At 45.5% G+C, this 27,969-nt stretch overlaps 1 protein-coding gene across 1 annotated transcript in view; it reads left to right on the forward strand.

The window, feature by feature from the left end:
• Positions 1–3,593: 3,593 nt before the first annotated feature.
• The window catches only part of BRWD3 (bromodomain and WD repeat domain containing 3), a 51,663-nt gene continuing 27,287 nt past the window's right edge, over positions 3,594–27,969 (forward strand). Inside the window, exons 1-13 of the mRNA XM_051785837.1 lie at positions 3,594–3,782; positions 3,894–3,952; positions 4,078–4,107; positions 4,369–4,428; positions 12,312–12,462; positions 14,487–14,585; positions 20,530–20,690; positions 21,709–21,930; positions 23,308–23,408; positions 24,024–24,094; positions 24,970–25,070; positions 26,224–26,264; positions 27,652–27,756. Of these exons, the coding sequence (XP_051641797.1) occupies positions 3,746–3,782; positions 3,894–3,952; positions 4,078–4,107; positions 4,369–4,428; positions 12,312–12,462; positions 14,487–14,585; positions 20,530–20,690; positions 21,709–21,930; positions 23,308–23,408; positions 24,024–24,094; positions 24,970–25,070; positions 26,224–26,264; positions 27,652–27,756 (1,238 nt within the window). The 5' untranslated portion in view covers positions 3,594–3,745. The remainder of the gene's footprint in view (positions 3,783–3,893; positions 3,953–4,077; positions 4,108–4,368; positions 4,429–12,311; positions 12,463–14,486; positions 14,586–20,529; positions 20,691–21,708; positions 21,931–23,307; positions 23,409–24,023; positions 24,095–24,969; positions 25,071–26,223; positions 26,265–27,651; positions 27,757–27,969) is intronic.

The raw sequence follows: 27,969 nt of genomic DNA on the forward strand, positions 1-27,969 counted from the left end.
TTTCTATCCCGGGCTTTTGAGAGCCCGTTTTAGTTACTGCTTAAAATCCCCATCAGCCCCTGATGGGCCCCAATGGAACAATCCTGCCTGGCGGTGCTGCAGCTTCACCTGTGCCACCCCCACGCTCACATAAAAGCAAATCATGAGTGGAGAGACTCAGTAAGGCAGCAAAAGGTGCCAAGGAAACATGCCACATTCCTGAAGAAATGCCACATTCCTAAATAAATACAGAATCATAAAATCATAGAATGGTTTGGGTTGGAAGGACCTTAAAGCTCATCCAGTTCCAACCCCAACCATGGGCAGGGACACCTTCCACTAGCCCAGGTTGCTCCAAGCCCTGTCCAACCTGGCCTTGGACACTTCCAGGGATGGGGCAACCAGTGCCAGGGCCCCCCCACCCTCACAGGGGAGAATTCCTTCCCAATATCCCATCTAACCCTGCCCTCTGGTGGTGGGAAGCCATTCCCCCTTGTCTGTCACTCCAGGATGTTGTAAATATTACCTCTCCACCTTTCCTGTAGGCTCCCTTCAGGTACTGGAAGGCCACAATTATGTCTCTCTGGAGCCTTCCCTTCCCCAGGCTGAACAATCCCAAATCTCCCAACCTTTCCTCATAGCAGAGGTGCTCCAGCCCTCTTGGTGTCTCCTCTGGACACCTTGTCCTTCCTGCACTGGAAAACAAGGACCCCAGAGCTGGAGGCAGCACTGCAGGTGGGGTCTCACCTGAGCAGGGATATATTAGGGAATGTCAGCACCAGAATGCACCAGGACACGGTGCTGTGCAGTATTTGTGGGGCTTTTTTTTCCCTGGCATGGAATTTTATTCAGCTCAGGAAAATGGATTTGTACCTCTAGGACACATTATAAAACATCATCCCTGTTTTTTCCTGTGCCTTCCCATCATGCATAAAAAGATGAGCTTGCAGTTCTGGGCTCTGAAGGCAGGTGGGAGAAGCATTACCTCCCCAGAGTGGGATCAGTGTGTGCTTTTCTTGGCTGGCATTTATTCTGGGAGCTGCAGTTTCACACTGTCTCTCTCCCAGGAAGCTCCGTGCTGCAGCCCCAGAGGCTCCAGGGTCCTGCTGGGAAGGTGGGAGAGCTGCTACTATTGGGAAGCCACTGGAACTTGCAGTTGGTGAGGGGGCACCTCGTGTCTGCTACTGATGAGCTGAGCAATGAACGTGCCCTGAGAAACTCCCAGAGTAATTTTTTGGAGCCTGCAAGAAAGGTGGAGAGAGAGTTTTTACAAGGCTCTGGAGCAGCAGCATAACGGGGAATGGCTTTAAGCTGAAGGAAGGTAAATTTAGATGGGATATTGTGAAGGAATTCTTCCCTGTGAGAGTGGGGAGGCCCCGGCACAGGCTGCCCCTGAATCCCTGGAAGTGTCCAAGGCCAGGTTGTGTTGCAGAATAATTCGAATTTAGTAGTAGAATGGCTAAGGCTTAGTAGGAGAGTAGGCCCAGAAAGCAATGCTTCAAAGTAGTAAGCTAGCAACCTTGTTTGTGAGTGTAGAATGTACTGAAGAGATGGCAACAATAATCAAAGGATTAAGTCAAGCATGTATATAACGATTTGTTACCTGGGATGTGGTAAGGGTCTGTTAATCAGTTTCTAGGGGTAAGACAGCTTAAGTAAGATTTATGATTAGAATAGATGATTATTAATTGTTATCAGTATGAAGTATGAGCTTGCTTGTAACTGTTTTGTTGTAGAAACTGCTATGAGCTTGTTTGTAACTGAATGTAACTGTTTTGCCGTGGAAACAACATGTAAACTTGTTTGTGTATAAAAGCTGAACTGAGAATAGAGGTCTTCGGAATCCTGACTTGGGACACTAGTCCTCAGGTTCCCGGGGCCCCGAATAAAGCACCGCATAAACCGGCACTCTGTTGGTTTGTGTTTTTTATTTGTTACGGGCAACAGTTGGACAGGCCTTGGAGTAACCTGGGCTAGTGGAAAGTGTCCCTGCCCATGGCAGGGGTGGGACTGGATGAGCTTTAAGGTCCTTCCAACCCAAACCATTCTATGATTTTATGAACTGTCACTGGCAGCTCAAGAACTCTGGAGGTTGAAGAAGAAATGGGATCTACACACCACCCAGTTATTCCAACCTCCTGGCACAAACCAATTTCCCCAGTGGATGAAGAGCAGGTGAGTGCAGGTGAATTATGTGGAGCAGCTCAATGTCAAATCCCCAAATCCTTCTCCAGAGACTGGATGGGTGCCTGGAAGCATCCAAGGAGCTGCCAACAGGAAGGACTGCACAGCAGGGAACTCTGAGCCAGCGCTTCACAGCAGGCCCAGTCCTGAGCAGCTGCTATAAATATAAGCTCAAACTGGATTTATTCCTAATGTTTCCACAGCATTGATCTGCAGTGATTCAGCTCCTGGTATTCCAGGCATGAGGATGGTTGTCATTTGTTATTCCCTATGATGACAGTGGTTTTTAGACTGCCAAGGCTCTGGAGTCCCAACACCAAATGTCGGGTACTTGTGGTGACAAAACACAACTTTACACCGAGGAATGCTGTCAATTCACTTCATCTTTTAGCAACTTATTGCTGAAGTGACACAGAATTCTTGAGCTCTGACAGGACACTTCCCATGGAAAAATATTTATTTCCATCAAAACTCTCTACACTGACACTGAACCCTTTGTTCCTTGGGGAGCACAGGTGCCATATCCATCTTATTTTCATTTCCTGGTCACTGGGAGCAAACACTTTTAATCTGGCTACTAAGGCCACCCAAACCTGAGACCTTTCCTTACATCCAGGCCTTGTTTACCAGGAGCCAGTGAGGGCTGTCACCTCCCTCCCGTGCAGTGTGTCCCCTCCAGAACACATCGACGGGCTCTGTGCCCCTCCCCATGACAGGATGTATCAGATTCCTGGATCCCTGCGTTCTCGTTTAAATAAAACTGCTTGGTTTTAGGACCACGGTGGGGCTCCATTTCTCAGGTGATGGTGGGCAGGAGGAGGTCACACTGAGGCCCTGGAAATCTGAGGTGGGAAGCAGCAGGGCCGGGAAGGCCAGGAGGGCTGGAAGCACAGGGGCTGTGAGATCTGAGGCCGGGAGGGCTGGAGCCAGGAGGGCTGAGACAGGGCGGGCTAGAAGGGCCCTGAGGCGGTGAGGCCCTGAAGGCCGGAGCCGTGAAGGCTTGAGCCATGAGGGCTGGAAGGGCTGGAGCCGTGACGGCCGGGACCGGGAGCCCCGAGGCCGGGAGGGCGAGTGCCGGGAGCGCTGAGGCCCTGAAGGCCGCGAGGGCCGAGTCCGCGAGCGTTCCCCTCATAACGGCGGCTGTGCCCCCCTCGGGCACACCCCAGCTCAGCGCTCCCGCCGTGCCGGCGCTCAGAGCCCCCGGGCCCACCCCGGCCGCAGGACCGAGCACTTCCACTCCGTCGTCTTCTTCTTCTTCTTCGTCGTCTTTTTCCTCCTCCTCCTCCTCCGGGGCCGGAAGCGACGCCCGCCCCGTGCCGGCGCCGCCCTTCCTGCCCGCCCGTCCCGCCCGGCGGAGCCGCGCGCGCCCCCCGTCGGCGGGCGGGGGCGGTGCGGGCGGTGCCGGCGGCGCTCGGTGCGCGGAGGGAGCCGCGATGAGCCCGGGCGGGACCCGCGCCCGCACCCGCACCGGGACCCGCGCCCCGCGCCCGCCCCGCCGCGCCGGCATGCGGCCGCGCCCGCTCTAGGAGCGCCGTGCCCCGGGCCGCCATCCGCCGCCTCCCCTCCCCCCCTCCCGAGGAGGATGGCGGCGGCGGCCGCCCCGACCCAGCTGGAAGCCGGTGGGTATCGCTGGCGGCGGGGGCTGCGCTCCGCGTCCGTCCCCCCCCCTGCAACCTCCGCCACCCCCCGCTCTAACCGTGTCTAACGCCCTCTCCCCCGCCCCTCCGCAGAGCTCTACTACCTGATCGCGCGGTTCCTGCAGTCCGGACCCTGCAAGAAATCCGCCCAGGTGAGCGGAGCCGGCCGGGCCGGGCGGGCGGCCACGGGACGGGACGGGGCGGCGGAGCCGCTGCGCTGCGGGCGCCCGGCTCACGTCCTTTGTGTGTGTGTGTCTGTGTGTCCGTCTGTCCCCAGGTGCTGGTGGAGGAGCTGGAGGAGCACCAGGTGAGGCGCCTGCCCCGGCGGGACGGGGGAAGCCCTCGGGACGGGGGGGTCGGGGTTGCCCTGCCCCGTCTAACCCAGCCCATCTCCGCCCGGGACACCCGGCGGGGAGCGCGGGGGCCCAGCGGCGGGGCCGGGGCAGGGCCAGGGGGCTCCTGCCCGGGGGGGTTCCTCCCGGGGGGGAGCGGACGACCCCGGCGGGGGCTACCCCGGGAGGGTCGCTGGGGTCTGACGGCCGCCCCCGGCCCCGTGTCCCTCCCGCAGCTGATCCCGCGGCGCCTGGACTGGCAGGGCAAGGAGCACCGCCGGAGCTTCGAGGACCTGGTGAGACAACTTTCACTCCCGACTTTCCCGGCAACTTCCCACACCCCCCCCCCTCTCCCCGCGCCGCCGCCGCCGCACCGGGCGCCGCGTCCCCCCCTCCCCGCTTATGTGTGTGCGTGTGTGTGTGTGCGTGTCCCCCACGGCGCTGCGGACTGCGCCCCGCCGAGGCCGCGGCGGGCCGGGAGTGCGGAGCGGAGCGCAGGGGAGGCCGTGTGGGCTCCGCGGGGCCGGGGGTGCCCGGCGAGACCTCCCCGGTCCGCCCGCAGCGCCCCCGGCCCGGCTCCATTGTGGGGCCGGGGGTTATCCGAGGGCACGCTCCGGGGCCCGCCGCAGCCAATGGCGCCGCGCCTTACAGCGCGCGGAGCGCTGCGCCGCGATGTGAGGCGGCGGCTGATTGGCTGCGGCGGCGCCGCGGCGGGGCGGGGGGCGCGGGGCGCGGGTCCCCCCGGAGCCCCCGCACCCTCGGCCGGGGCCGCGCCGGGCCCGCGGGGCTGCCCCGCACCGCGCTGGGCTCCGCCCGGGCCCGCAGCCCCGCGGGGGGACGTGCCGGACGTGCCGCCGGGCTGGGTCAGGGATTCCCGGCCTGCGGCGGCCTGCGCGAAAGCCGCCGCTGAGTGCGGCGGTCGGGCCTGCTGTGAGGCGGGGAAGGGGGGGGTCGGGGACGGGGGTGTTTTGCCTGGTAAATGCCGGTGAAATAAACGGAGCGGCGGGTTTTGCTGAGATATAAACGTATGGATGTGTGTCATTGAGGAAGGTCAGGCCCCTCGGCAGGGCCGGGGGCGGCCCGTGTCCCTGCGCCCCCCCCGGGGTGTGTCACTGTGGAAGTGACAAACCCGAACCCTTCCAGTGCGTTTCCAAAGGGTCCGAACGGCCTCGGTGTCGTTTCTGGGAGCTTTGGGTGATGCCGTGCGGCGCTTTGCAGTTGGAATGCTGTGAACTTCCCGGTAGCTCTCCCAGCGCTGGTACCTGTGATCAGCACCGTCACCTCACCGGGAAGGAATGGGAAGCACGGCCCGGCCTCTCCCACGGAGCAGGGGGGGTGTGGGGTTTGCTCATGGCTGTTGCTCAAACCCCTCTGTACCTTGCTCAAGACGTGGTTTCCCACTTTAGCAACGTTGTAGGAGCTCAGGTGCAGACAGGAGAGCTCCTCGTGTCCACATTTGGATCCGCTGCCTTTCCCTTTCCAAGGCATATTTAGAATTCCAGGGAAGTTGTGCTTCATCGCACCTCTGGTGGATAATTCTGGGACTGTAAATTGAGTGAGCAGACGTAGAGTAAGTACTGCATTCAATAAATTCTGATTCTCTCTTCCCAGAGAATCTGAAATCTAGCTATGGGCTGTCTCAGGTTTAGCTTGTGACTGCACCTAGGATCCAAGAGGAATATTGGCAGTGCCAGTGTAAAGTCTGGTGTCAGACATACTGGTCTTTTAACATATACATTTTTTTCCTTTCATTCATAGATAGAAAAGCTTTAAAACCTTAACACTTTTTTTTGTGTGTATATTACATCTTGAAACCATGTACTTTTCTTTAAGACTTCGGAAATGGGAGACAAACCATTTTGGAGTGAGTTTTGGAGTTCATGGAAAATTGCTTTTTTCTGTATAAAATTATCCATATTAAGTCCTAAGATTTTTTTCCTCTGTCTTAAACTAATCAACACTAACCAATCCTTTTGGTTTGCCTTTTTCTCTGATATTATTTACCCGTTTCTCATGCTTTACAGGAAGGAATGGGATTATAAATGAATCATTACAGTGAGACAGGCTGATGCCAGGTGGGATGAGCTGAGCTTCTCTCTGTTAATCCTCAGAGAGCTGAGGATATTGAAGGAAGGCTTTTCCCCCTCTCTGTGCTTAGGGTCTGATGTGTTTGGAATTTGGACCTTTGGCTGCATATGATTGTTTTATTAACCCAAACTCCTCGACTTCAGGGCTGGCTGGATGTCTGAATGTTCAGGACAGAGCCAGGGTTGTGAAGGACACAGATCTCTCCGACCTTCATTTTAATTATCTCAGACGCGTAATGAACCAAAATTAAATTTTAGTTGCCCGCAATTGGTGCCAAAGGTTTTTTTTTTCTACCTATTTCTCCTTTTTGAACCTTAAAGACAGAAAACCAAAATTATTTACAATCTCAGCTGGGTGTTGCAACTCCTCTGGTCAGGCAGGCCTGAGGTAATTGAAGTGATGAGAGTTGACAACCCGGACAAGTCTGATTTGTTTGTTTGTTTGCTCAGTATTATTACAGAGTATTTCTGGTTCTGCTGTTTCAGCTTTGTTTTGCATTCTCAGTGTGGCTGTTCAGGTCGGCAGTGGTGTTTTTCAGAAAATATGCCCATCGTGGCCACTGAGTATGTTGTTATTGCTTCTGGGTTTTTGGAAATGATAAGGATGTAACAACCCAGTGCCTACTGGGTGGTTTTTATCTAAGGAACGTTTACTCCCACTTCACTCGAGTTTTTAGTCAGGATCTGAAAACTCTTTCTGAGATTTCTTTGTTTCTTTTTCCTTTAAAGTTAATATTTTACTGCAAATGACAGGTGCCACAAGACAGAAGAGTAATGTAAGACACACTAATAAGAATTGTACTTAGCGAGCGAAACCACACAGAGGATACATGTTCACATGCATTTGTGTTCACTTTGTCTTTCCTGCTTATTTGCACATTGGAGCACTTTCTGTGTGCCACATGTGGCTGCCTGTCTAGGTAATCACAGAATCACAGAATATCCCGAGCTGGAAGGGACTCCCAAGGATCATCCAGCCCAACTCCTGGCCCTGCACAGACACCTCAACAATCTCCCCCTGTCCTTGAGAGCGTTGTCCAAACACTGCTGGAGCTCTGGCAGCCTTGGGGCAGAGACCACTGCCCTGGGGAGCCTGTTCAGTGCCCAACCACCCTTTGGGGGAAGAACCTTTTCCTGAGATCCACCCTAAACCTCCCCTGACTCAGCTCCAGCCACTCCCTCGAGTCCTGTCACTGTCACACAGAGCAGAGGTCGGAGCTGTCCTTCGGGAGGAGCTGCAGAGCCCCATGAGTCTCCCCTCAGTCTCCTCCAGCTGAATCGTCCAGGGGTGCTCCAGAGTGGTTTTACTCTGGTTTTGGCTGCTGGTGGTCTTGAGACATGAGATGTGTTTGTAAAAGGCAGGGTCACAGAATCGTAGAACCCCAGACTGGTTTGGGTTGGAAGGCACCTTAAGGCCCATCTCGGTCCACCCTTGGCATGGGCAGAGGCACCTTCCACCAGACCAGGTTGCTCCAGCCCCATCCAGCCTGGCCTGAAGCGTGTCCAACTTGCAGGTAATTAGTGCTGTGATTTTAAATGAGCAGCAACCCTCGATGAGGACTCAGCTGCTGTACAGATGAGTCAGGCTGAACGACTCCGATTATCAGTGCAGTCTCCAGTGACCTGCTGTTCCACATTATCTTTGTTTATTCCTGATAAAGGTGACTGGCTCTGCTCTGCTTTTAAGAACTTTCTGATGGGCTGTGTCTTCTGGCTCAGCCTGTTTTGGTCTTTGTGCTGAAATATGTGTAATTTCAGGCAAAACAGAAAATCAGCTGTTGTTGGACAGTGGGGAATTTGCATCCATGAACGGCTGTGCTGGTATGGAACAGCTTATGGGATTTGGCTCTGAGTTGCTGCCTTGCCCATCTGCATTGATTTAAAACTAGCCCTGAGTCTGAGGTGCTGGTATTTATAGATCCTGCCAATCCCAGCATTAGCAGAGAAGAGATGTTACAGTTTTGTCACCTCAGGAATATGTCATGTGGTAACATGGTCGTTCCAACCTGTTCTCTCTGGGGAACCAAGTGGGTAAAGGCTTTTTAAATCCACGTCTGTTTGCATATTGTTGGCATCTTGTGCAGGTCCAGTGTCTGAGATTCCTTCTGCTGAGATTCCCTCTTTGAGGCTGTAATTTCCTGCTTGCTCAGCTACCCTGGGTCTCTTGGCCTCCTCCTCTGCTTTTTGATACAGTTGTCAATTGATTCTTAATTGATGGTTATTTTCCAAGTGAGAAAAGTGTTGTAGGACTACCTGGAGGATAGAAATGTGTTGCTGAGGCCCAGCTGGGCCTGCCCACGAGGGATGGGGTGGAGGAGCCTCTGAAGGGCCACGTTGCTGCCCCCCTTCAGTCTGCACCTCCTGCCTCAGATCTGTCCTGGGAAGAGATGTTTCACTGAGCTTCCCAAAAGAGATGGTTCCAAGCTCCCTGGTTCCCACTTCTGGGAAGACAGACATCCTAAGTAGTCATCACAAAGAGTCTTTTTTGTTTCCTTTTTGTTGAAACCTTCCTTGGAGGAGATATTGTCAACGGTCATAGAATCGTACTCATGGAATATCCTGAGTTGGAATGGACCCATGAGGATGATCAAATCCAACTCCTGACCCTGCACAGGACACCCCAAAATCCCACCCTGTGCCTGAGAGGGGTGTCCAAACAGGAATCACAGGACACCTTGCTCATGGTCTTTGAGATGACACTTTGATGCTTCCAACCACAGGAGCACAAACAGGTTTGGGGGTTGAATTTCTCCCAGCCCTGACATGACTTCACTTACAGTTCTTTTCCTCTGCTTATCACTGTAACAACTTCTCTGCAGCCTGACTCAAGCAGTCAGGACTGGGAGACTTTTTTAAAAAAGAGTTCTTTTATAAAGAATGGATTTGCTTTACTCAATTCTTCATTTTTAGATCCATTATAACTGTGTGGTTACTGTGTCAGTGAACTCTTCCATGGTACTGTGGCATTCTTGTGCTCTCACCTTTTAACTTTATTTATAGAGTTTTTCACATCTTCAGGCAACAAAACATTTTGTCTTTATAATTTATCCCAAGGTGCAGTATTTGTTCTCACTTAGCACATTTTCAGCTCTTCTGCGTTATTTAAACATGCATGGTTTGGGCCTGTATTACTAATTTTTAATTTTTTCCACTTTTCTAATTATCTTCCAAAATATTTTCATACATTCTAAAAATATTTTCTGATATATTTGAGGAGCTGATAATATCCTTGCTGTTGTCTAATTTTACCATGTTGGGTTTGGACAAGCACACACTAAGAGATGTGGTTATACCTTTGCTTTTTTCCATCCTTCTTTTAAGGGAAATCTGACCTGGGAGACTGGTTTTCTCAGCTGGATGTTTGCAGCTTCGTGTTTTAGAAAAGTACTTAAAATCCATTTACAGCTTCTCACACAGAGGTGAAAGGAAGGATTTTTGTTTCAAGTCCTTTTGGAAACCTGAAAACCGAATTGCTTGTTTAGCTCTGGGCTGGGATTTAAGCATTTTATCTGGAAGTTCTTACGGAAAAAAGTCTCCAGGAGAATTTGCTGGTTTTGCTGCCTGCCTTTGGAGCTGTTTGGTAGTAACAACAGTAATAATGCTCAGCTTAAGCACCACTTATTTGGGCTGTTGTGGCTTGTAGAAACATGGAATTGTGCAGGGAAAGGAGTGTGATAGAGCCTTCTCTGTGGTGTGGCATGGTTTGGATTGCAAATGCAGAGAAGAGGGAATGGTCACTGTGGCACGTGCCTGGTGTGGGCAATGTGCTCCACATTAAATATTCCTTAGGAAAGTTTACAGTCCAATAAAACTACACTAAAATGTAGAAGCTTCAGCAGCTCACGTGTGCCCCTTTAACTGTGGTTCCATGGTGGATTTGCCAGCCTTTCTGGTCTGGGCAGTGATCAAACAGAGGTCTGGTATCCTGAGCTGCTCAACCTCTGGATATCCCAGGGAAATTCCCACAGGGCATGTGCAGACAACTGCCCTGTGCTCCATGAGGCTGCTCCAGCCACCCCTCCTCAGGGAACATTGTCCCAGCCCCAGTGCCCGTGTTCCCTCTTTGCTGTTCCCTGTAAAACTGTAGCTTCATCCTTAAACACAAAGTCCTTTTCCATGTGGGAGTTAGTCAGGACTGCTTGTGGAGTAACTTGTGCTCTGTCTCTGCAGTGGGATATTTGCTTGTCTTAACATGGAATGTTGATGATACTCCCAGACCAGCTCTGGGGTGAAAAGAGGTGTTTGCATGTTACACTGGGAGAATGGGTTGGAATGTTATGTGAAACGTTGTATTTCCAGAGAGAGTGGTATGATTTGGTTTATTTTTACCCTGGAAGTAAAATTTCACACTTCTGGGCTGGTTACTCCTTTTAATATTAAACTGGATATATTGCTGTATATTGGCAGCTGGTGACTGGGAAGGTTGTTACTGGTTATCAGAGATGTAAATGAGGATTTCATACTCAGATGTTACTAAACTGCAGATTTTCTCTTTGAGACTGCCCTTGTTCCAGACCCTTTCAGATCCCCTACACTTTGAAGGGAGGCTGGTGGAGGGTAATAAAATATTTTGTAGCATTAACACATTTAGAATATTTCAGGAATGAGTAAGAAAAAGAGGCAAATACCAAAGTTTGGGATAATCCTTTCATCTCCTTTTGACTTCTGTTATATCCTGTCATTTACAATGGAAGGCAATTCATGCTCATACACTGAACTTCATTGGCTGTATTATATTGAGAAGGTGAATTTTGGAACTCCTCTTTGGGGAAAAAGAAGTTACAATGGCTGGAGGAACCTGTCAGAGCAGGAGAGCATTCACAGGGTCATTCCTTGACACTCACAGGATGAAAAGTCATGGAATGGGAACATGTGAATGCAGCCATCATGTTTCTCTTCCCTGCACAGGGACAATCCTCCTGTTTCCACTGAGAGGCCAGGGATGATCCTTTAACCTGCAGTGACTGAAGGATGTGTGGAGAGAGAAGCCTGATTTTCTCCAGGAGTTTCAGTCACATTGGAAGAGTTTTTAGTTGGCCTTAGTTAAATGATAATCTGTACATATTGTTAGAAAAACCCTCCCTTTTTTCTTTTTTGTTAAAATCTGATTTATGGGATGGTGGTGACCCTGCTCATGGTGCAGGTGGTGACATTATCCACCCCCTGCCTGGCCATGTTGTGTCCTGTAGCTCCACTGCTGTTGCCCAACTGGAATGAAAAAATTCCCACTGCCATGTGCTAATAATCTGTTTGATGACACAGTTGAGTGAACAATGTTTTGGCAGCAGGGCTGAGTGAACTACACACCTTTTCCTCCTTCCTGATTCCTGCCTCTCCCTCTGGTGTATGGGGTGGGAACTGGGCATATCCTTGGGATCTGGGAAGGCAGGATGCTGTTGATCCATAAAAGAAGGTAGATTTAACAGTGTGTCCTGCGTTGAAGGAGCTAAATGAGCCCTGATGAGGAGTTTTTCCTGCCGGTTAGTAAATATGAAAGTCGGGCAAGTGCAGGACATTCTGGGTAACAGACTCTTGGAAAAAATATTGTCTCTCAGTAGAAAAGAAAGGAGAAAACAAGAACGTTTTCTCAGCGTGACAAATTTGGAGCCTACACATCTGGGTCTTAAACAAAGCTATTCCCAGGAGCTGGAGACTGGGTATTGCTTTGAGGGTGATGTTTAGGGTTTTTAGGGTAAGATTTAAAGTTTTTTAGGTTTTAGCACATGTGCTTCATACAGTAATGTCAGCATAAGTGTGTTTCAACTAAGCAAGAAATGGGAAAAGAATGAACTGGAGGGTAAAAGGGGTTTAAAAAAAAGTTGTTTGAGCAGAGCACTGCACTGGGAACTCCGAGTTTCAAGGACTCTGTTTGTTGTTAAGGGATATCCTAAATTACAATTAAACCACTCGAACCTGGAATTTCTGGTCTAACTTTTTTAACGCTCCACATCACTTCAACATTTGTATAATTAATTTTGGAGGGGTTTTTAGACTCGATTTCAGTAACTTTACGCTTGAATATGAAACAAAGAAATACCAGGAGAAGCAAGAATAAACCAGTTTTCCAACGTCTGCGTTGTTCCTGTGTCTAGGTGGCTGTCAATGCACACATCCCTCCGGATTATCTTCTTAGGATCTGTGAGAGGCTTGGACCCCTCTTAGACAAGGAAATCCCCCAGAGTGTTTTAGGGGTGCAGACTTTGCTGGGTGTCGGGCGCCAGTCTCTCCTGAGAGCAGCAAAAGGTAAGAATCTCCACTGATTTGTGCTTGAATCCCGTTTTGATGATCAAAAAACCCTTTTGTTTCGATTCATGTTGTGCTGTCTGTGTGTTTGATGAGCTCTGCTTTGTCCCCTATGCTTGCCAGCTTTCTTGCTGCTAAAATGCAGTTGTTGCTGACCCTGTTGGATATATTTTCTGGGGTTGAAACCGCCATTTTAAGCAATTCTTGTCTCATCTTGTTACTTGCTTTCCCTGCCCCCTTTCCCCAGTGTGTTGGACTGGTGGTTGTGTAAATGATGTGAACTGGATGAGGGGTTTGATCCATCTGAAAAATGCCATTTTTTCATATACATTTGCACACAGCAGTGTCTAAAATCACCCAGCAGTCGATGTGTTTTGCTGGGCAATTTTTGAGCCTTATTTCTTCCATGATTTGATTCCCTGGCTGTGCAGACACAGGACAAGGTGGGATTTGGGGGCAGCATTTAGGGCGTGGGAGAAGGTGAGGCTGATTCTTCAGTGACAATTCCTGCTTGCCCTTGCTTAGAGTTAATTTGAAGGCTCCCAATCCTTTCATGAACAGTCCTATTCCCTTTGAAAAACTGCTCTGCTTGAGAGAATGATCCTCAGAGCAGTTTTGTGTTAAAACTAAACAGATCTGAGAGCCATCTGCTATTGGAGAGTGATTCCTCCCTTCCCTCCTCACTCCATGCCCCTGACACTTCCTCCCTGGAGGAGCCAGAACTTCCTGGATCCTGTGATGTGCTGATTCAGAGAGCTGAAATGTTGCAAAATTTGTTGCAGTGAATTAAATGAGTTGGTGGAAAAGGATCAGAGGGCTGGAGGTGACACAGGAGCATCATCCTGGCAGAGGAGGAGGGATGGGACAGCAGGACCTTCCTGTTTTGGTGGCACTGAGCACTTAATTCCCTGCATCCTGTGAAGTCACACTGATGCTAACAAGGACTGTGGCATTCTGCTGATCCATTGGATGTCTCCTGGAGGGCTGTGCTGTTTGCAAACACACAGAGTTTTGGGACTGAGTCTTGTTTTGCCTGTGCTTTGATGTAATTGGGTGGAGAATTTCAGGTTTGCAGAGAAACATTCCTTCATTTCACACTCAGTTTGCAGAAAACAGCAGCAAAACATGGAGAGAAAATAAACATTTTTATTTATGCAGGGAGACAGAACTTCTGAGGTGGATTGATCTATTTTGGGAGGTCTTGAGTGCTGTTTTTAATGAATATCATTTAATACTCTGGGCTGCAGTTTGGGGTTTAATCAGCAGGTGCTCTCAGGGGTCTCTGAGTCCCCTGAGCTCGTGCACGTGATGTCCAGAGAGGTACATGGTGCTACACAGACCCACCAACCTGTGGCACTGTCCTTCTGTTTCACTACTTACTCCCCGTGGAAGCTCATTTCTCTCCTTCCAGATGGCCAGAAATGGAAGAAATCCAGGTCTGATTTTTGAGGCACTCAGAAAAATCACTATTGTTCTAGAGAGGAGGCTCTCCGAGGCCAGTTGGCAGCAGAGAGCTGGAGAGTCTTTAAAGAAAGCAGTCTTCACTTTGAAACAATGATTTTTTGGGGGGTTGGGGTGCAGAGGACAATCTGAAAGGAGGGCATGTTGCCACCAATTGCAGGAAAACAGATTTATTGGAAAAAACCTCACTTTTCCACTTTCAGGGAGCAAATGTGTGTGTGTATTCTCAAATGTACAGTTCCTAAGCAGAGGTGCTTTCAGTGTTGGGATTGCAGGACTCAAAACATGGCAAAGCTCAGGCCTGCCTCAATACAAAATGCACTCATTTTTTAAATTCTTTTTCTTTCCATCAATTTAGACTCACTACCCACCCAAATTAACCAAAAAGAAGTTGAAATCATTTACAGTGATATTGCTTAGGAACTAGAAATCAGAGTAGCTTTAAGTGTTAGGTCTCTGGCAAAATGTTTAACAGGGCAGATCTTATTCTGGGGTGCTGGGAGCGGTGCTTGATCTCCTGATTATTTCATTTACTGATGATTTCTGTCCTCTCTGTGGTGCAGACTTCAGACACACGCTATGGAAAGGCTCTGCCTTTGCAGCTCTGCACAGGGGCCGACCCCCAGAACTCCCTGTGAACTATGGGAAGCCACCAAACGTGGGTGAGTTTGGAACTGCATAAGGTGGTGGGTTTTTCTCCCCTCTGTGTGTTTATTCCTGTCCTGCTGAAAGTTGCACTCACTGACTGAAACACTGCTATGGGTTTGCATTAATGTGTTTTTTAACATGTCGCTGTGAATTAATCTAAAATAGGTTTCTCACTGAAAGTAGAATGATTTTTGTGTTATTCAGGCTTGGATCTTCCACAGTGTGTGTAGGCATGTTTTGCAAAGCTTTGCACATCAACTTGTTTGGAGGGCAACAGGTTTGAGTATCTTCTTATGATACCCCTACATAATATATACATATTGTTATAAGATTGGCTAGGCATGGCCACAGGAGCATGGAATCATGGAATCATCAGAGGAATCTTAGCCAGAACAAAGTGTCTGGCTCCCAGGGAGCTTTTTTTGACTCAAGAATTCCATTTAGTTTGATTATGACAGAAAACAGACTGCTTGCAACATCCCTCTCCTAAAAGGAAATAATCACCAAAGCAACATTTGTGTTACTTCAGACTCAGTTGTCCACACAGATAAAGAACTTGTGTAAAAATATGTGGGCTCTCAGCTGACATCTCATCACAGAGCTGCTCTGTTTTATTTAAACTGAAGTGTTTTCCTTGTATGGTCTGAACTTTGGTTAACTATTTTTATAGCAAACAAGTTTGGTTCTTGCGGGCATAAATGTGAATCTTGGTTTGGTTCTTCTTGGAGTATTTTATCTCTGTTTGTGCAAATGTTTTGCTGGTTTGTCAGGGAATCCCTTCTTTTGGAGGCATAGGGATGGTGATGGCAATTTTCTGGTTTTACCATATCTTTGTATTTGTTATTTTAGGCTGGTTCTGCAGTTACTTTGCTGTGAGCAGTTGTGCTGATGGATTACTAATAACCTAGATTGGAGATTTATAGCACACAACTTCTACAGCTGTATTTCTGTGTGGATTCTTGGATCAGTTCTTTCATCAGATTGTGTGTTTTTGGAATATGTGGTGTTATTAATGAACCAACCTGGCAGATTGGGCTTCAGCATTTGTCATGTTTTCATGGCAAATGTTTGTGCTGCTTGCTGGTGATTATCTAGTGACTTAAAGAACAGAATAATTTCTTGTGTTTGGTGTTTTCCTAATTGCTTTTTTAATAAATGCAAAGCTATTATATGGAAAAGGGTCTTTTTTAGCCAGGAATTAATTTTTATAAGCATTGATTCCTGGAAGAATACAGGAATACAGCCCTGCTTGGTGTAGCTACATAAACTACAATGTGAAAAAATGTGTATGAAGATTAAAATAAGGAGTTGGCTATATTTAAGCCAGGAGTTTGGTTTTGGGATTCCTCATTGTTAATCCTGAAGTTGAAGTCACAAAATTCTGTATATATTTGTGCAAAATGGGTGTTTTTTTCCTGCTGAGTGGTGCCAGCCAGTGTGTCTTGTTTTAAATACAAGATGAAGAAGAGTGTGTGACCTCCTTGGGATTTTGGCATAACCATGAATTCCCACACTGTGCTTGCTCAGTCAGAGGGAGTTTTCTGGAATTACTTGCTGAAGGAAAAGACACCCATGGTCATGTGTGTTCAGGAGTGAGATGAGATGATTATACATTTACCTGTGTGAACTGGTAAATAAGATATAGAACGAGCAGCTAAAAGGCTTCCTATATCATTTCCCTTCCAGTGATAAGGATTTAAGTTTTCCACCATGAGTGTTGTTCTGCTGGGAGAACAGGATCACTGATGGTCCAGCTGGGATCAACTGGGAGGGTCCAGTTGGAAGAACTGGTAGCTGCAGTGGTTTGCCTTTCCATGTGGTTGGGGTTGGTTGGGATGGGACTTTGGGGTCAGTACTGCAAAATAAAAGGTCTGCTGGAACTGGAGCAGGAAATTGGTGTTGCCTTTTCCCAGCGTGTTTGTGCAGAGCTGGGAATCTTCTGGTTGGGGGAGTCTCCGAGAAAGTGCTGATCTGTGGAAGTTGTTCCCAGGGATGTGGTGTCTGTGTGTTGAGTCTGTGGGGATCTGCTGGGGGAGGAGAGGGAGGGAAAACACTGGCAGAGCTTCCTGCTGCCAGGACAACCCAGGGAACACTGGAGATGGTCTGGTCGAGCCTTTCTGGACAGGTTTTGCAGCCGTGGGATTTTTAGAGCTCCGTTTGTGCTCTCCCAGTCAGAAAGTGGAAAGACTGGTCATGCAGTACCTCAGCACTGGGAGTTATTCCCCTTTGATAAACCTGCTTTTAATGCTCCTTCAGTTTGTCAGAGCTTTGTTTTTTGGAGGCAACTCAAAGCAGATCAGAAAGAAGGTTGTTTTGACTCTAAGAGCTGCACTAACCTGAGGATGAAAATCTTTCTGTAGGTAACTTCTTAGTGAAAATAACACAGAATTTGGAAGCAGAAAGCACAGTCTTAGTGAACAAGCATTTGAGCTGGATGGAAAGTCACAGTCAAGGTGATCCAGCTACCTTGGCCGTGCCAAAGAGCAGCACTGGGATGAGGTCAGGAATCGATGGTGTCTCTCATGCTGTAAATGAGTTCCATGAGGTCAGCGGCTCCCAGAGCTGGAACACGTCGTGCTTTCAGTGCTTTTCCTGGGTCCAGCTCTCTTTGTGGCCACTCTGAGAAGATATTTTCCATATGTGAGCCAACTGTATTTAATTCCTAGCATTCCTATGAAATCCTGACCTGTGTTTCTCCCACTCTCTGTGAGTGGTACCCGATCCTCGCTCATTCCAGCCCTGCTATGAGGGCAAAATTTAAGTCCTCATTCCAAAGTTACAGTGCTCATTGCAGAGGGTAAAACAGTCTGATGTGAACTCATCACCCTCGAGAAACTGGTTTTAAACCAAACATTTGCACCCGTTTCCTGTTTTCTGGTTTTCCTTGCAAAAAGTGGAGCAACACAAGGGTGTGTAGGGAGAGGAGGAATTCAAGCAGGTGCTGCTCGGTGACTTTGAATTCCTTCTGAAGTTGTGACTTCACTTTGAAATTTGTGCTGTCTGGGGATTGGTTTTTAAACTTTCTTTACACTGGTTTGGGTTGTTGTTGCAGGCTTCGGGGTTTATCCTTCCTAGGTGAGCTTTCTTACAGGGGTTTTTACATTTGTGCTGTTACCTCTGGTAGAATGGGAGGTAAATTGTGATTAAGGAATTGCTGATGTACAGCATATCTGACTTGCATTAAGAACTCTTGATTTTCCTGAAGGTGTGTTTTTCCAGGACCATAAAAAGAAAAATGCCTGTATTTTACAGGTTCTAGTTGGAGGAGCTGAAATGGCCCTTCAGTTTGGGGACAAAACTAACTTTTCTTATCAAGAAGACTAAATATCCGTTCCCTTTTTATGTGAAATAACTGTCTGGAAAGTTTTTTCTGGCAGGGAATATTGAGAGGGGGTGGACTTGACATTTTTTACACCCAGTATGGCATGAAATACATCAGTTTAATTAGATAGGTTGCTAAAATATTTTAGGGTTACTAAGTTGCTGTTTCTCTTGATGGGAATTGTTGGTTTTTAATGCTTTGGGGCCTTAGGGATACAAGGACTTCATTGTGCTGAAGAAAGGAAACTTCACAGGGATTTTTGTCATGTGGGGGTAATTCCCTATTTAGATATTGTGTATTAATCTTCCTAAGAACTGGAATTGGGGATGTTTTTTTGTTCCTTTTGAAGCAGTGATAGTTTTTCTGCCCAGAGATGCTGTTGCTTTGATAAAGTCGTTGCTCCTCACGGCACAACAATAGTTCTGGACGTCTCTTGGTTGAAGCATTTCATAAACAGGGCTTTTTATTTTGTAATTATCCATGGGAGATTGAGGAGTTTTGTCCTCATTGTGCAAATAGGGAAATAAACACAGGAAAAAAACAAGTGAAATCACTTTCATATCCGCTGGAGCTGAACTGATTGCAAGGCTGGGAATCCACCGGAAAAGGGAGATGCCAAGGCTGGGATTTAGGTGACTGAATATTCTTTATACCTTTTAGTGTTTCCTTCATGTGATGTACACCAAAAATCAGTGGTAAATGTTCAGAAGGATTGCAGGGAGACACAGAAAATATTGTGATTATTGGGAATGTTTTGAAATACCTCTTTGATTCACACAGTTCTTTGTGTGGTTAAAACATTATTCAGAGCTGTTTGAAATTGCTTAAAGGCAGATACACTGTTATTATGTATTTAAATATATAAATATATATGTATTTAAAGACTTTAAGCATTGAAAAGCACAGCAGAATCACCAGGTTGCTGAATGACTCCATCCCTCTGTTGGCACACAGGGTCCACAGGGTGGGGGGAAAGGGAGGTTTAATATTTTTAAATATTTAGCTTTTTAGCTGTCACACTTACATAGTAAATAAAATAATGTATAGGAAAACCTGAGGCACCTTTGTAGAGGATTTAGCACTGTGGGATCTCTGTGTTAGAGGTGTAAAAAAGGTTAAAAATTTCAGTTTTACTTTGTTTGAGGAGACAGTTTTGTTTAACAGCCCTGTGTAATGTCAGGCATCAATTCAATAGTAGGTAGACAGTAAATTAATTTGCTTTAGTGTGTTTTGCTTTTTAGTGCTGCTGAATATGTGTTTTTACATGCAAAGCAAATATTGACTGAAGGTGAGGTTATGCTGGAGCCTGATGGCTTTTGCAAGTGTCTTTTTTGCAGCTTTTTTCCCTCATGTGTTGTGTTTCAAGTACATTGAGTGATGAAAAATAATCTAAATTTCCAAAATTTAGAGACAAAAATACTTTCTGTAAAGCTGAAATAAATTTATTTGTTAATAGATGCTTCCATGGTACAAATTTGCACGAGTGAGTTATGGGTTTGAAACCCTTTGAAATGGCACTTCTTGACTTTGTAGATTTTTCTTTTTTATTTTTTTTTATCGTATTCCATAATCTTTTTTGTGGAGATTGGGAATGATGTGATGAGACAATTAAGGAATGGGTTGAGTTTTTCACTGCACTTTTAAACTAAGGGGTTGAAAGGCACTGAGGAGCTTCGTGGTGCTCCTGTGAAGCCCAGCCTACTTCAAGGTGCAGGAGGCAAGATAAGGAGTTTCTCCAGGGGATCTGCTATCACAGACTCCACAAACCCACCAGCCCAGCAGTGTCAGAGCCTCAAGTGCCATTGGAAAAACCTCTGCAAACTTTGGGTTTTAAAGTTCAAGTGCTACAAATGAGGATGGGTTGGGGAAAACAGTAATGAGAGAGGGTTGGTGGAATTAAATACCCCAAAACGAGCTCAAATTGTGCATCAGATCAAAGATGGGCTTTTTGACTTGGTGTTTTTGTGGATTTGGATTTCAGGCTGTTCTTGGAAGGATTTCTGTCTGTAGCAGTGGGAAATAATTTGTTATTGCAGTTTTTTCTTGTACCTGCCATTCTTTTGATGGGGAGTTTCCCATCAGTGCCACATATTTCTTATTCTTCAATTCCACAGCCATAGGAATGCAGTGCTGTTGATGTTGAACACGTGGAAGACCTTTGACCATCCCATGTGATCTAGAAGCCATTCCAAAGAAAGATTTTTATCACCAAGAAAGCACTGAAAATAAACAATTATTATACTATAAAACTAAATTTCTTGTAATTGTTATTAGGAACATCTAATATCCATAAAGCAGATTTCTCTAATCCATGTAGAGTAACTGTATCTGTACCTGTTCATGAATTGAAGATTGGAATAACTCCCACTTGTGATGGGAACTTTTAATTTTGCTGTAATTTTTGGTGAGGAAGCAGGTGCAGCATGTGGTGCTGCATTGAAAGGCTTTATTAGGAGTGGGATTTCTTTTTAGGACATTATACAGAACATTCTGATGAGGTGGAAGAAGCTCAGATTTATAGATTATAATCATAAAGTTGTTAAGGACCATTACATTTGATTTAATACTCATTTACATTGAGTTCTAGACAACAATTCATGTCTCAGATTTTTTTTTGCTTTGTTTTTCTCTCCCAGTTCACATCCTCTCTGCCAGGCAATTAACTGGATGTGGCCGTTTCAGCCACTTGTTCCCAACATCCACCTACCAACACATGAAGATGCATAAGAGGATTTTGGGGCACCTCTCATCTGTTTATTGTATCGCCTTTGACCGCAGCGGGAGGAGAATTTTTACAGTGAGTTTAAAAATTGGATTTTTTTTTTTTTTGGAAGATTGCTTTGCTTGGTTTGATTTCCTTGTTTCATGAGCCTCTTGGTCACTGATTGAGATGCAGACACAACTTACTTCAGCTACGAGTTAGTTTTATACTAAATTTACCTTCCAGAATTTGTGGTCTGTCAGTGAATACGGGACTATTAATTTAAGATTTTCTCCAGAATACAGTAGCATCCATTTCTGTGGTACTGCCCTTGCTTTTTGTTTGGCATATTTAAAAATGAGTAGATTTTTCAAATTAATACTGCATTTTTAGCTGTTAATGTTAATCCCTGTGCATGGAGTAACAGGACAAGGTGGAATGGCCTTCGGGTGAAGGGGACAGGGTTAGATGGGATATTGGGAAGGAATTCTTGGCTGTGAGGGTGGAAAGGCCCTGGGCACAGGTTGCTCAGAGAAGCTGTAGCTGCCCCTGGATCCCTGGAAGTGTCCAAGGCCAGGTTGGATGAGGCTTGGAGCAACCTGGGCTAGTGGAAGGTGTCCCTGCCCATGTCAGGGGTTGGAATGACATGAGGTTTTAAGGTACCTTCTGACTCAAACCATCCTGTGATTCCATGATTTTATAAAATGGAAATCCTTGACTCCACAAGGTGATCCCCAGACTCATATGAACATAGTTCGTAGTCACAGAATCCCAGACTGGTTTGGGTTGGAAGGGACCTCAAAGCCCATCCAGTTCCACCCCCTGCCATGGGCAGGGACACCTCCCACTAGCCCAGGTTGCTCCAAACCCCGTCCAACCTGGCCTTGGACACTTCCAGGGATGGGGCAGCCACAGCTTCTCTGGGCAACTTGTACCCAGGGCCTTTCCACCCTCACAGGGAAGAATTCCTTCCCAATATCCGCCCTCACAGTAAAGAATTTATTCCTGATATAACAGCGGAATCCCACTGAAGCGCTTCCAGCATGTTTGTGCTGGCAGAGATCCCTGCCCGCCCTCAGCTTTAGGTGATCTTTGGGAATGTCTGTGTTCCCAGGGCTCAGATGACTGTCTGGTGAAGATCTGGGCGACGGATGACGGGCGCCTGCTGTCCACCCTGCGGGGGCACTCGGCCGAGATCTCGGACATGGCCGTGAACTACGAGAACACGCTGCTGGCCGCGGGCAGCTGCGACAAGGTGGTGCGGGTGTGGTGCCTCCGCACCTGCGCCCCCCTCGCCGTCCTGCAGGGCCACTCGGCCTCCATCACTTCCATACAGGTGAGCAGCCACCAGGTTTGAGTTCAAATGGTAATCAGGGATTGGCAATTGGAGGTAAAAATTTATCATCTCTTCTCAAGTTCGTCCCAACTCGGCGGTGTTTTTCTTGGCAAATTCGCTGCTGGTTCATCCTGCTCCTTCCGTGTGCCTTTAGCTGTGGGATCCCACTGCTGCTTCCTTAGGTCTAGAGAATGATAGGTCTGGTGCTCTCAATGAGCCAAGGAGTCATGTTTGGCATCTTTGGTGCTTGCTCTGGCACAGCACCTGAGCTGACAGTCCTGTGTTCGTAGAGAACATTTATTTTTCGGAAGAATCAGCAAAAATTCCTTATTCCACATTTCTCGCTTCTTTGTTATCTTTACTTGTACCGTAAGGAGCTGTTCTGGGTTTTGTAGCAAGCACAGATTTTCTTTAAAAAACAGCACAATTGCCAGAAACCTCCAAAAATCAAAATTCCAGGATATAAAAAAAACCATTCCCTGCAATTTGGCAGGTGATGCATGTTAGAGGGTAGAGTGAGGGGGGGCTGTTTGGCTCAGAATCCCTCTCTTTGGGAGCTGTGCTTCCTTGGATTCAGCACAGGCTTCTCCATCATGCCAGTGGTCCCCAGGAGCTTTGTTTCTCCCCCTCTTCCCTACACTTCCAATTTTGTCTGATTTCAACCATATTTTGGAAACGTATTTTACAACCTGGCTTTATAATTGTTATATTACTTATTTGCATGTGTGTGTATATATATATATATATATATATATATATATATATATATATATATATACACACACATATATATGTTCCTCACAAGCTTTTTGTAAAACTCTGATCATTTAGAATATAATCAGTGATGGCTTTTTGAGGAAACAGTGCAAACAATGCAAATAGAGGAAACAATTCCTCTATCAAATTACCAAATAACCAGAGGATTAAAGGCATTGCTGCAGTTATGAAATTAAGAATAAAAAGCTTTCCCACTCCTTAGAGAGCCAGAGGAGACATTCAGGAAGAGGGGATCCTGCTGTGCTGCTGTTCTTCATTGGGATGCAGGAATCATTTTATTTGCCATGTTTGATCCAGTTCTATCCTAGAAAGAACTATTTCCTCATTTTAATACCCCATTAAAAGAGTCTGGGCTTGTTTCATTTCTCCAATTTACTCTCCTATGTGTGGCGGAAATAAAGAATTCCTGCTCAAAATGTGGGTGTTTTCCATTTCCATCACCTTGATTTTTTTATGGAAGTTCAGATTCTGTGCCTTTCCCTGCTCCCTGTTCTCCTGGGCAGAAAGCTCATAGGCGAGTGAAAAAAATTCCCTACAGGTTTCCAGCATGAAAGAAGAGAAAGAAATCAGCTGGTTTAATTGTTCCAACTTTATTTTTAGTTCTCTCCAGCAAGGAAAGGAACAACACGATACCTCACCTCCACTGGTGCCGACGGAACAATCTGTTTCTGGCAGTGGCATGCGAACACCATGAAATTTAAGTAAGACTCTTTAGATAATTATAATTATTTTGACTCGAGAAGGGATTTATTTTGAGTTTTGGCCTGGAGAGGAATGCTGAGATAATTAAATAAGGGCGTTCTCTTGTTCAATAAACTGGTGGTGGTGGGGGGCAGGGGTTCTGTGGCGTTGGAACCCAGAGGGGAGGCAGAGATTGGGGTTGTTATTTCTGGGGTTTGTGCCTTGCAAGGCAAAGTTGTGGAAGAACTTCCAGCTTAGGAATAAATCTTTGTCCAAAATGGCAGAAGAAATAATTTGCTTTTAATCAGAAGAACATGCATATGCAAATGTCACCAAACCCATATTTAATAGGGAGTAAATGCCATCAGATGAATGGTTTGGCAGGTTCTGTTTTAAATAGTTTTTAATTGGTGAGTATCATGATAAATCAGTTAATCTTTTCAGTTTAGAAAATTATGGTTTTCTTATTCAACTAAGGACAAAAATGCCTCAAATGAAAAATTCTAGGAAACTTAGGAGAGAATTGTGATATAAAGAGATTTAAGGTGAGCATATCGACCCCAACCTGAGCTGCAGGGAGATGTTTTTGTTGAAAAAAGCAATGAAAAGTAAAAATGTTGTGTTGTTGCACGTAGGGATCGTCCTGTAAAATTTGCAGAGAGGTCCAGGCCTGGTGTTCAGATCTCCTGTTCATCCTTCAGTTCTGGTACGTGTCCAGTCAGGTATTCCATGGACTTGGGTCCTTTGGTGGCAGTTCTGCTACTTCTCTTTAAATACAAATACTGTTAAACCCTTTTCCAGTTAATTTTAGCTCTGTCACATTGGGATTGCTTGAAATTTTCCATGCCAAGTGTCTGCCTCAAGTTGCTTTTTCTCTTTTTTCCTATAATTTAAGCTATCTTGACCAGCTCCAAGGCTTGAAAGTCTCTTGTTTTGCACATCAGAGATATTTTTTATTTTTATACTTTTTTATATTTTTACAAAGAAAATTGCTCATGAAATTTGCCTTTTTGAAATGGAGAACTCTTCTAGAGCCACGTTCCTTTCTTCAATCTAGAACTCCTGAAATAACTAAACCCATTTCAAATGCAGTACATTACACAACAGTGCCCTTTTTGGGCAATATTGTAAAGAAATTGCAATAAAAGTAAGACTAAGAATGTAAGTTTGTCACAAGCATTTTTAAACACTTTGGAAAAATTCAGATTAGGGAAACTGGAAAGGGCAAAGAGTCACTTAATAAAATTGAATTGGTTTGGCTTTGAAGTGTAATTTTGTATATAAATGGAATATACTTTCAAAGGTGTTGGCTATCCTGTGAAAATGTATTACTTAAGGAGCTTTTTCCCAGTTTCTCAGCAATCCCTGACTCCTGATTCAGCAATAATTTCTCTGATTTGTGTCAAATAGAATTGAAGGCGCACTCAAATATTTTATTTTATATTTACCAGTTTACATTGAAATTTTCTGTTTAAAACTAGTTTCCTGCATTGACAAGAAAGCAGCAAATTCAGATAAACAAAGTTAAAAGAAGGTATTCCTTGGATGACTTTGCTTCTCATGGAAAACTCTCTGTCTTAGGTGGCATGTTCATTGCAACAGGTAGCACTGACCACGTGATAAGAATTTATTATTTGGGCTCAGAATCTCCAGAGAAAATGGCTGAGCTGGAATCTCACACGGTAAGAGGAAAAGCAGGACACAAATCTTTTTTTCCCCTCCTTTACCTGATTTCAGGAATTTGGGTTTTTACATCCTGTTTGATTTATTAACTCTCTAGAAGTTATTTGGCTCTCAACACTGTGGTGTTTAAATGCCTGGGAATTTGGGGGATGGTTGTTTTTAAGTCCCTCTGAGGCAAAAATTCTGTGCAAAATATGCTTTAATATTTTATTCCCCCAGAAAACTGAGGGATCAGGTGATTTTCCCATATTCTTGAAAAAAGTCTGGGTTGGAATGAGGAATTAAAGCACTTTTAAAACACCATGTTATTTTTTTCCTATAGAATTTACTGCTGAGTATTTAACTTTAGTTGTGACCACAATTTCACATAACAAGAAAAACGAAGTAATTCAGGTTTTAGTCAAAGTTTGGATCATGATGGAAATTTCCTTTAGAAAATCAAGCTTAGGAGCATCTTTTTTCAGGTAATGCAAAAGGGTTCCCATAAAAATTCAGACTTTCCACTCTAACAGCATTTTATGGATTAGGCCTGAGATCTAAACTGATTCACTGAACTTAAGTGGGAGTCTTGGGTGTCCCATTTAAATCTCCAAACCAACACATCTAACAAGTATTTTGCTCACAAAACAGTGTTTTCTGTTTTGAGTAGGTTTGGAAGGAGCTGTAATTCCTTTAAGTTTTTTAAATCCACTCTTAATCCTGCAGACAACAAATCCCAGATGGGTTATCAGGAGCTGGAGACACCAGTGGGAGTAAGGATACAAGTGCCTGGAGCCAACACAAGTGTTTAGCAAATTAAAAAAAAGGCAAACTCATGTCTGAAACATAACATTTGTTTCTCAGCAGTTTGTGAGTGGAAATAAAGCCAAGGTTTGCATTTTTTGGATTAAATTTTTTTGATGCACTTTAATATTAGGTCTAAAAATTGCAGGAAACCATCACCTCTGTGAAGTTTTCTGTTTGAGTGTTTAGCACAGTAAGTCTGGGGAAGTTTTAGCTTTAAATAAAACTTCTCTATACGTGAATTTTTAAGACTGTTGTAGGAAAGATACAATTTGCTAAATAAAAACTAATCAAGAATCAACTGATTGAGAACTTTTAGGGTGAAAGTTTCAGCCCACAAAGCACTTACTGCTGTGTTTTCCTCTCCAGGACAAGGTGGTTGCAGTCCAGTTCTGTAACAATGGGGACAGGTGAGTGGCTCCTGGGGTTTGCACTTGAGAGTGTTGCCATTTAATTGCCCAAAGAACATTTCATGGAAAATTTGGCACAACAGGAAAACTGCCTGTGGGCTCTGATTAATCCTGGACAAACTATTTAAGTGTGTTGCAAGATGTGTGTCATGTTCACAAGCTCCAGCTTGTTGTCCTCTGCTGTAACAACAAAAACCTTCTGTAATTATGCTTTTAATTTGTTTTTTTCTTTAAAACAGCAAATTGGAACCCAAATTTTGTGTCCTTTTCTGTAAGAGTGTCTTAGTTCCCAGGTAACTCCCACAGAGGGATTTACTTGTGGAGTAAGAGCACTGTAATAAATGTAGTTTAAAGCAAAAGTTAGAATTTAATGTAGGTGTTTTTTTCCCAGCTTTTGTTCCTATTTCCTTATTTTCCTGGGCAGGAGGTATAAGGGATGTGTGGAAGCTTTGCACCTGCACTTGGAGATCTTTGTCACATGAAATTATGTGGGAATGTGGTGCTGTAATTGTGCTACCAGTTCTTTCCAAGCCATGTCAGAGGGTTTAGGTCATGTCATCACTGAAAATTATATGCTGCAGTGATGCTTTGAATGAAAAAGTAGTTTCCTTTTTATTTTAATACAAAGAAGTAAAAATAAGAGGAAAATAAACTTGTCAAAAGCATTTTAAAACTCTTTTCCATCATAATGAAAAGATTCAGATCAGGGAAACTGAAAAGGGGCAAATAATCACTTAATAAAATTGAACAGACTTGACTTTGAAGTGTAATTTTGTGTATAATATATGCTTTTAAAGGTGTTGGCCATCCTGTGAAAAGGTATTACTTGAGGAGCTCTTTTCCAGTTTCTCAACAGAAATGATTTCTGTAGCATTGATGGCCAAACACTCCGATGTGGTTAAATACATTTGCTGGATGCTTAAAATTTTTGAACCAGGAGGAGTTTAAAAATTAAAATATTCACGTTCAGCTTCCCAGTCAGAGCTACCTGCTTGTAAATTTGGCTCTTTCCTTTCCCTGTCATCACCCCCTCCCTGAGTTAATGTATTGTAATTTATGCCACACTCCTGGCACACAGTTGCTCTTTCTTTGCTGCCACTCTGAGCTGCTCCAGGGATTTGCTGATGTCATGAAACAGGGAATGTGCAGCTCGGATGAATTACGACACTGAAGTCATTCCAAGGCCATCTGCCTGCTGGAGCCAAATGTAATTAATGTTGTAAACTCTTCTGTACAATATCTGATATGAAAATTGGAACCTCACAAGGAGGAGAAGCAGTGACACACAAGTACACACTTCCAGTATATCTCTGTATATTTATGTACATGTGGGTTTTAGACCATCCTTATTCAGAATTTCATGGCTTTTTTTCTCTTTGCCCCACAGCTTAAGGTTTGTCAGTGGAAGCAGAGATGGAACAGCAAGAATCTGGCACTACCATCAGCATGACTGGAAGAGTGTGGTCCTGGATATGGCTACTAAAATGACAGGGTAAAGCAAACCAAGCAGAACACACCTCGTGGCCACATTTCCATGCAAACTAAATCCTCCATCATATTGAGAACTGTTCATTTACTGCCATTTTGAGTTAATTTCCATGCATGTTTTTTGTGTACTGAAAATGCCATGGCTCTGTCTGTTAATTTACACAGTTAATTAGCCCACCAAAGAAAATATTAATACATTGGTGGTTCCCTACCTAAT

This window comes from Manacus candei, unplaced genomic scaffold (genome assembly GCF_025592945.1).
Source record: "Manacus candei isolate 608988 ecotype Guabito, Panama unplaced genomic scaffold, ASM2559294v1 h1tg000003l, whole genome shotgun sequence".
Classification (NCBI taxonomy): domain Eukaryota; kingdom Metazoa; phylum Chordata; class Aves; order Passeriformes; family Pipridae; genus Manacus; species Manacus candei.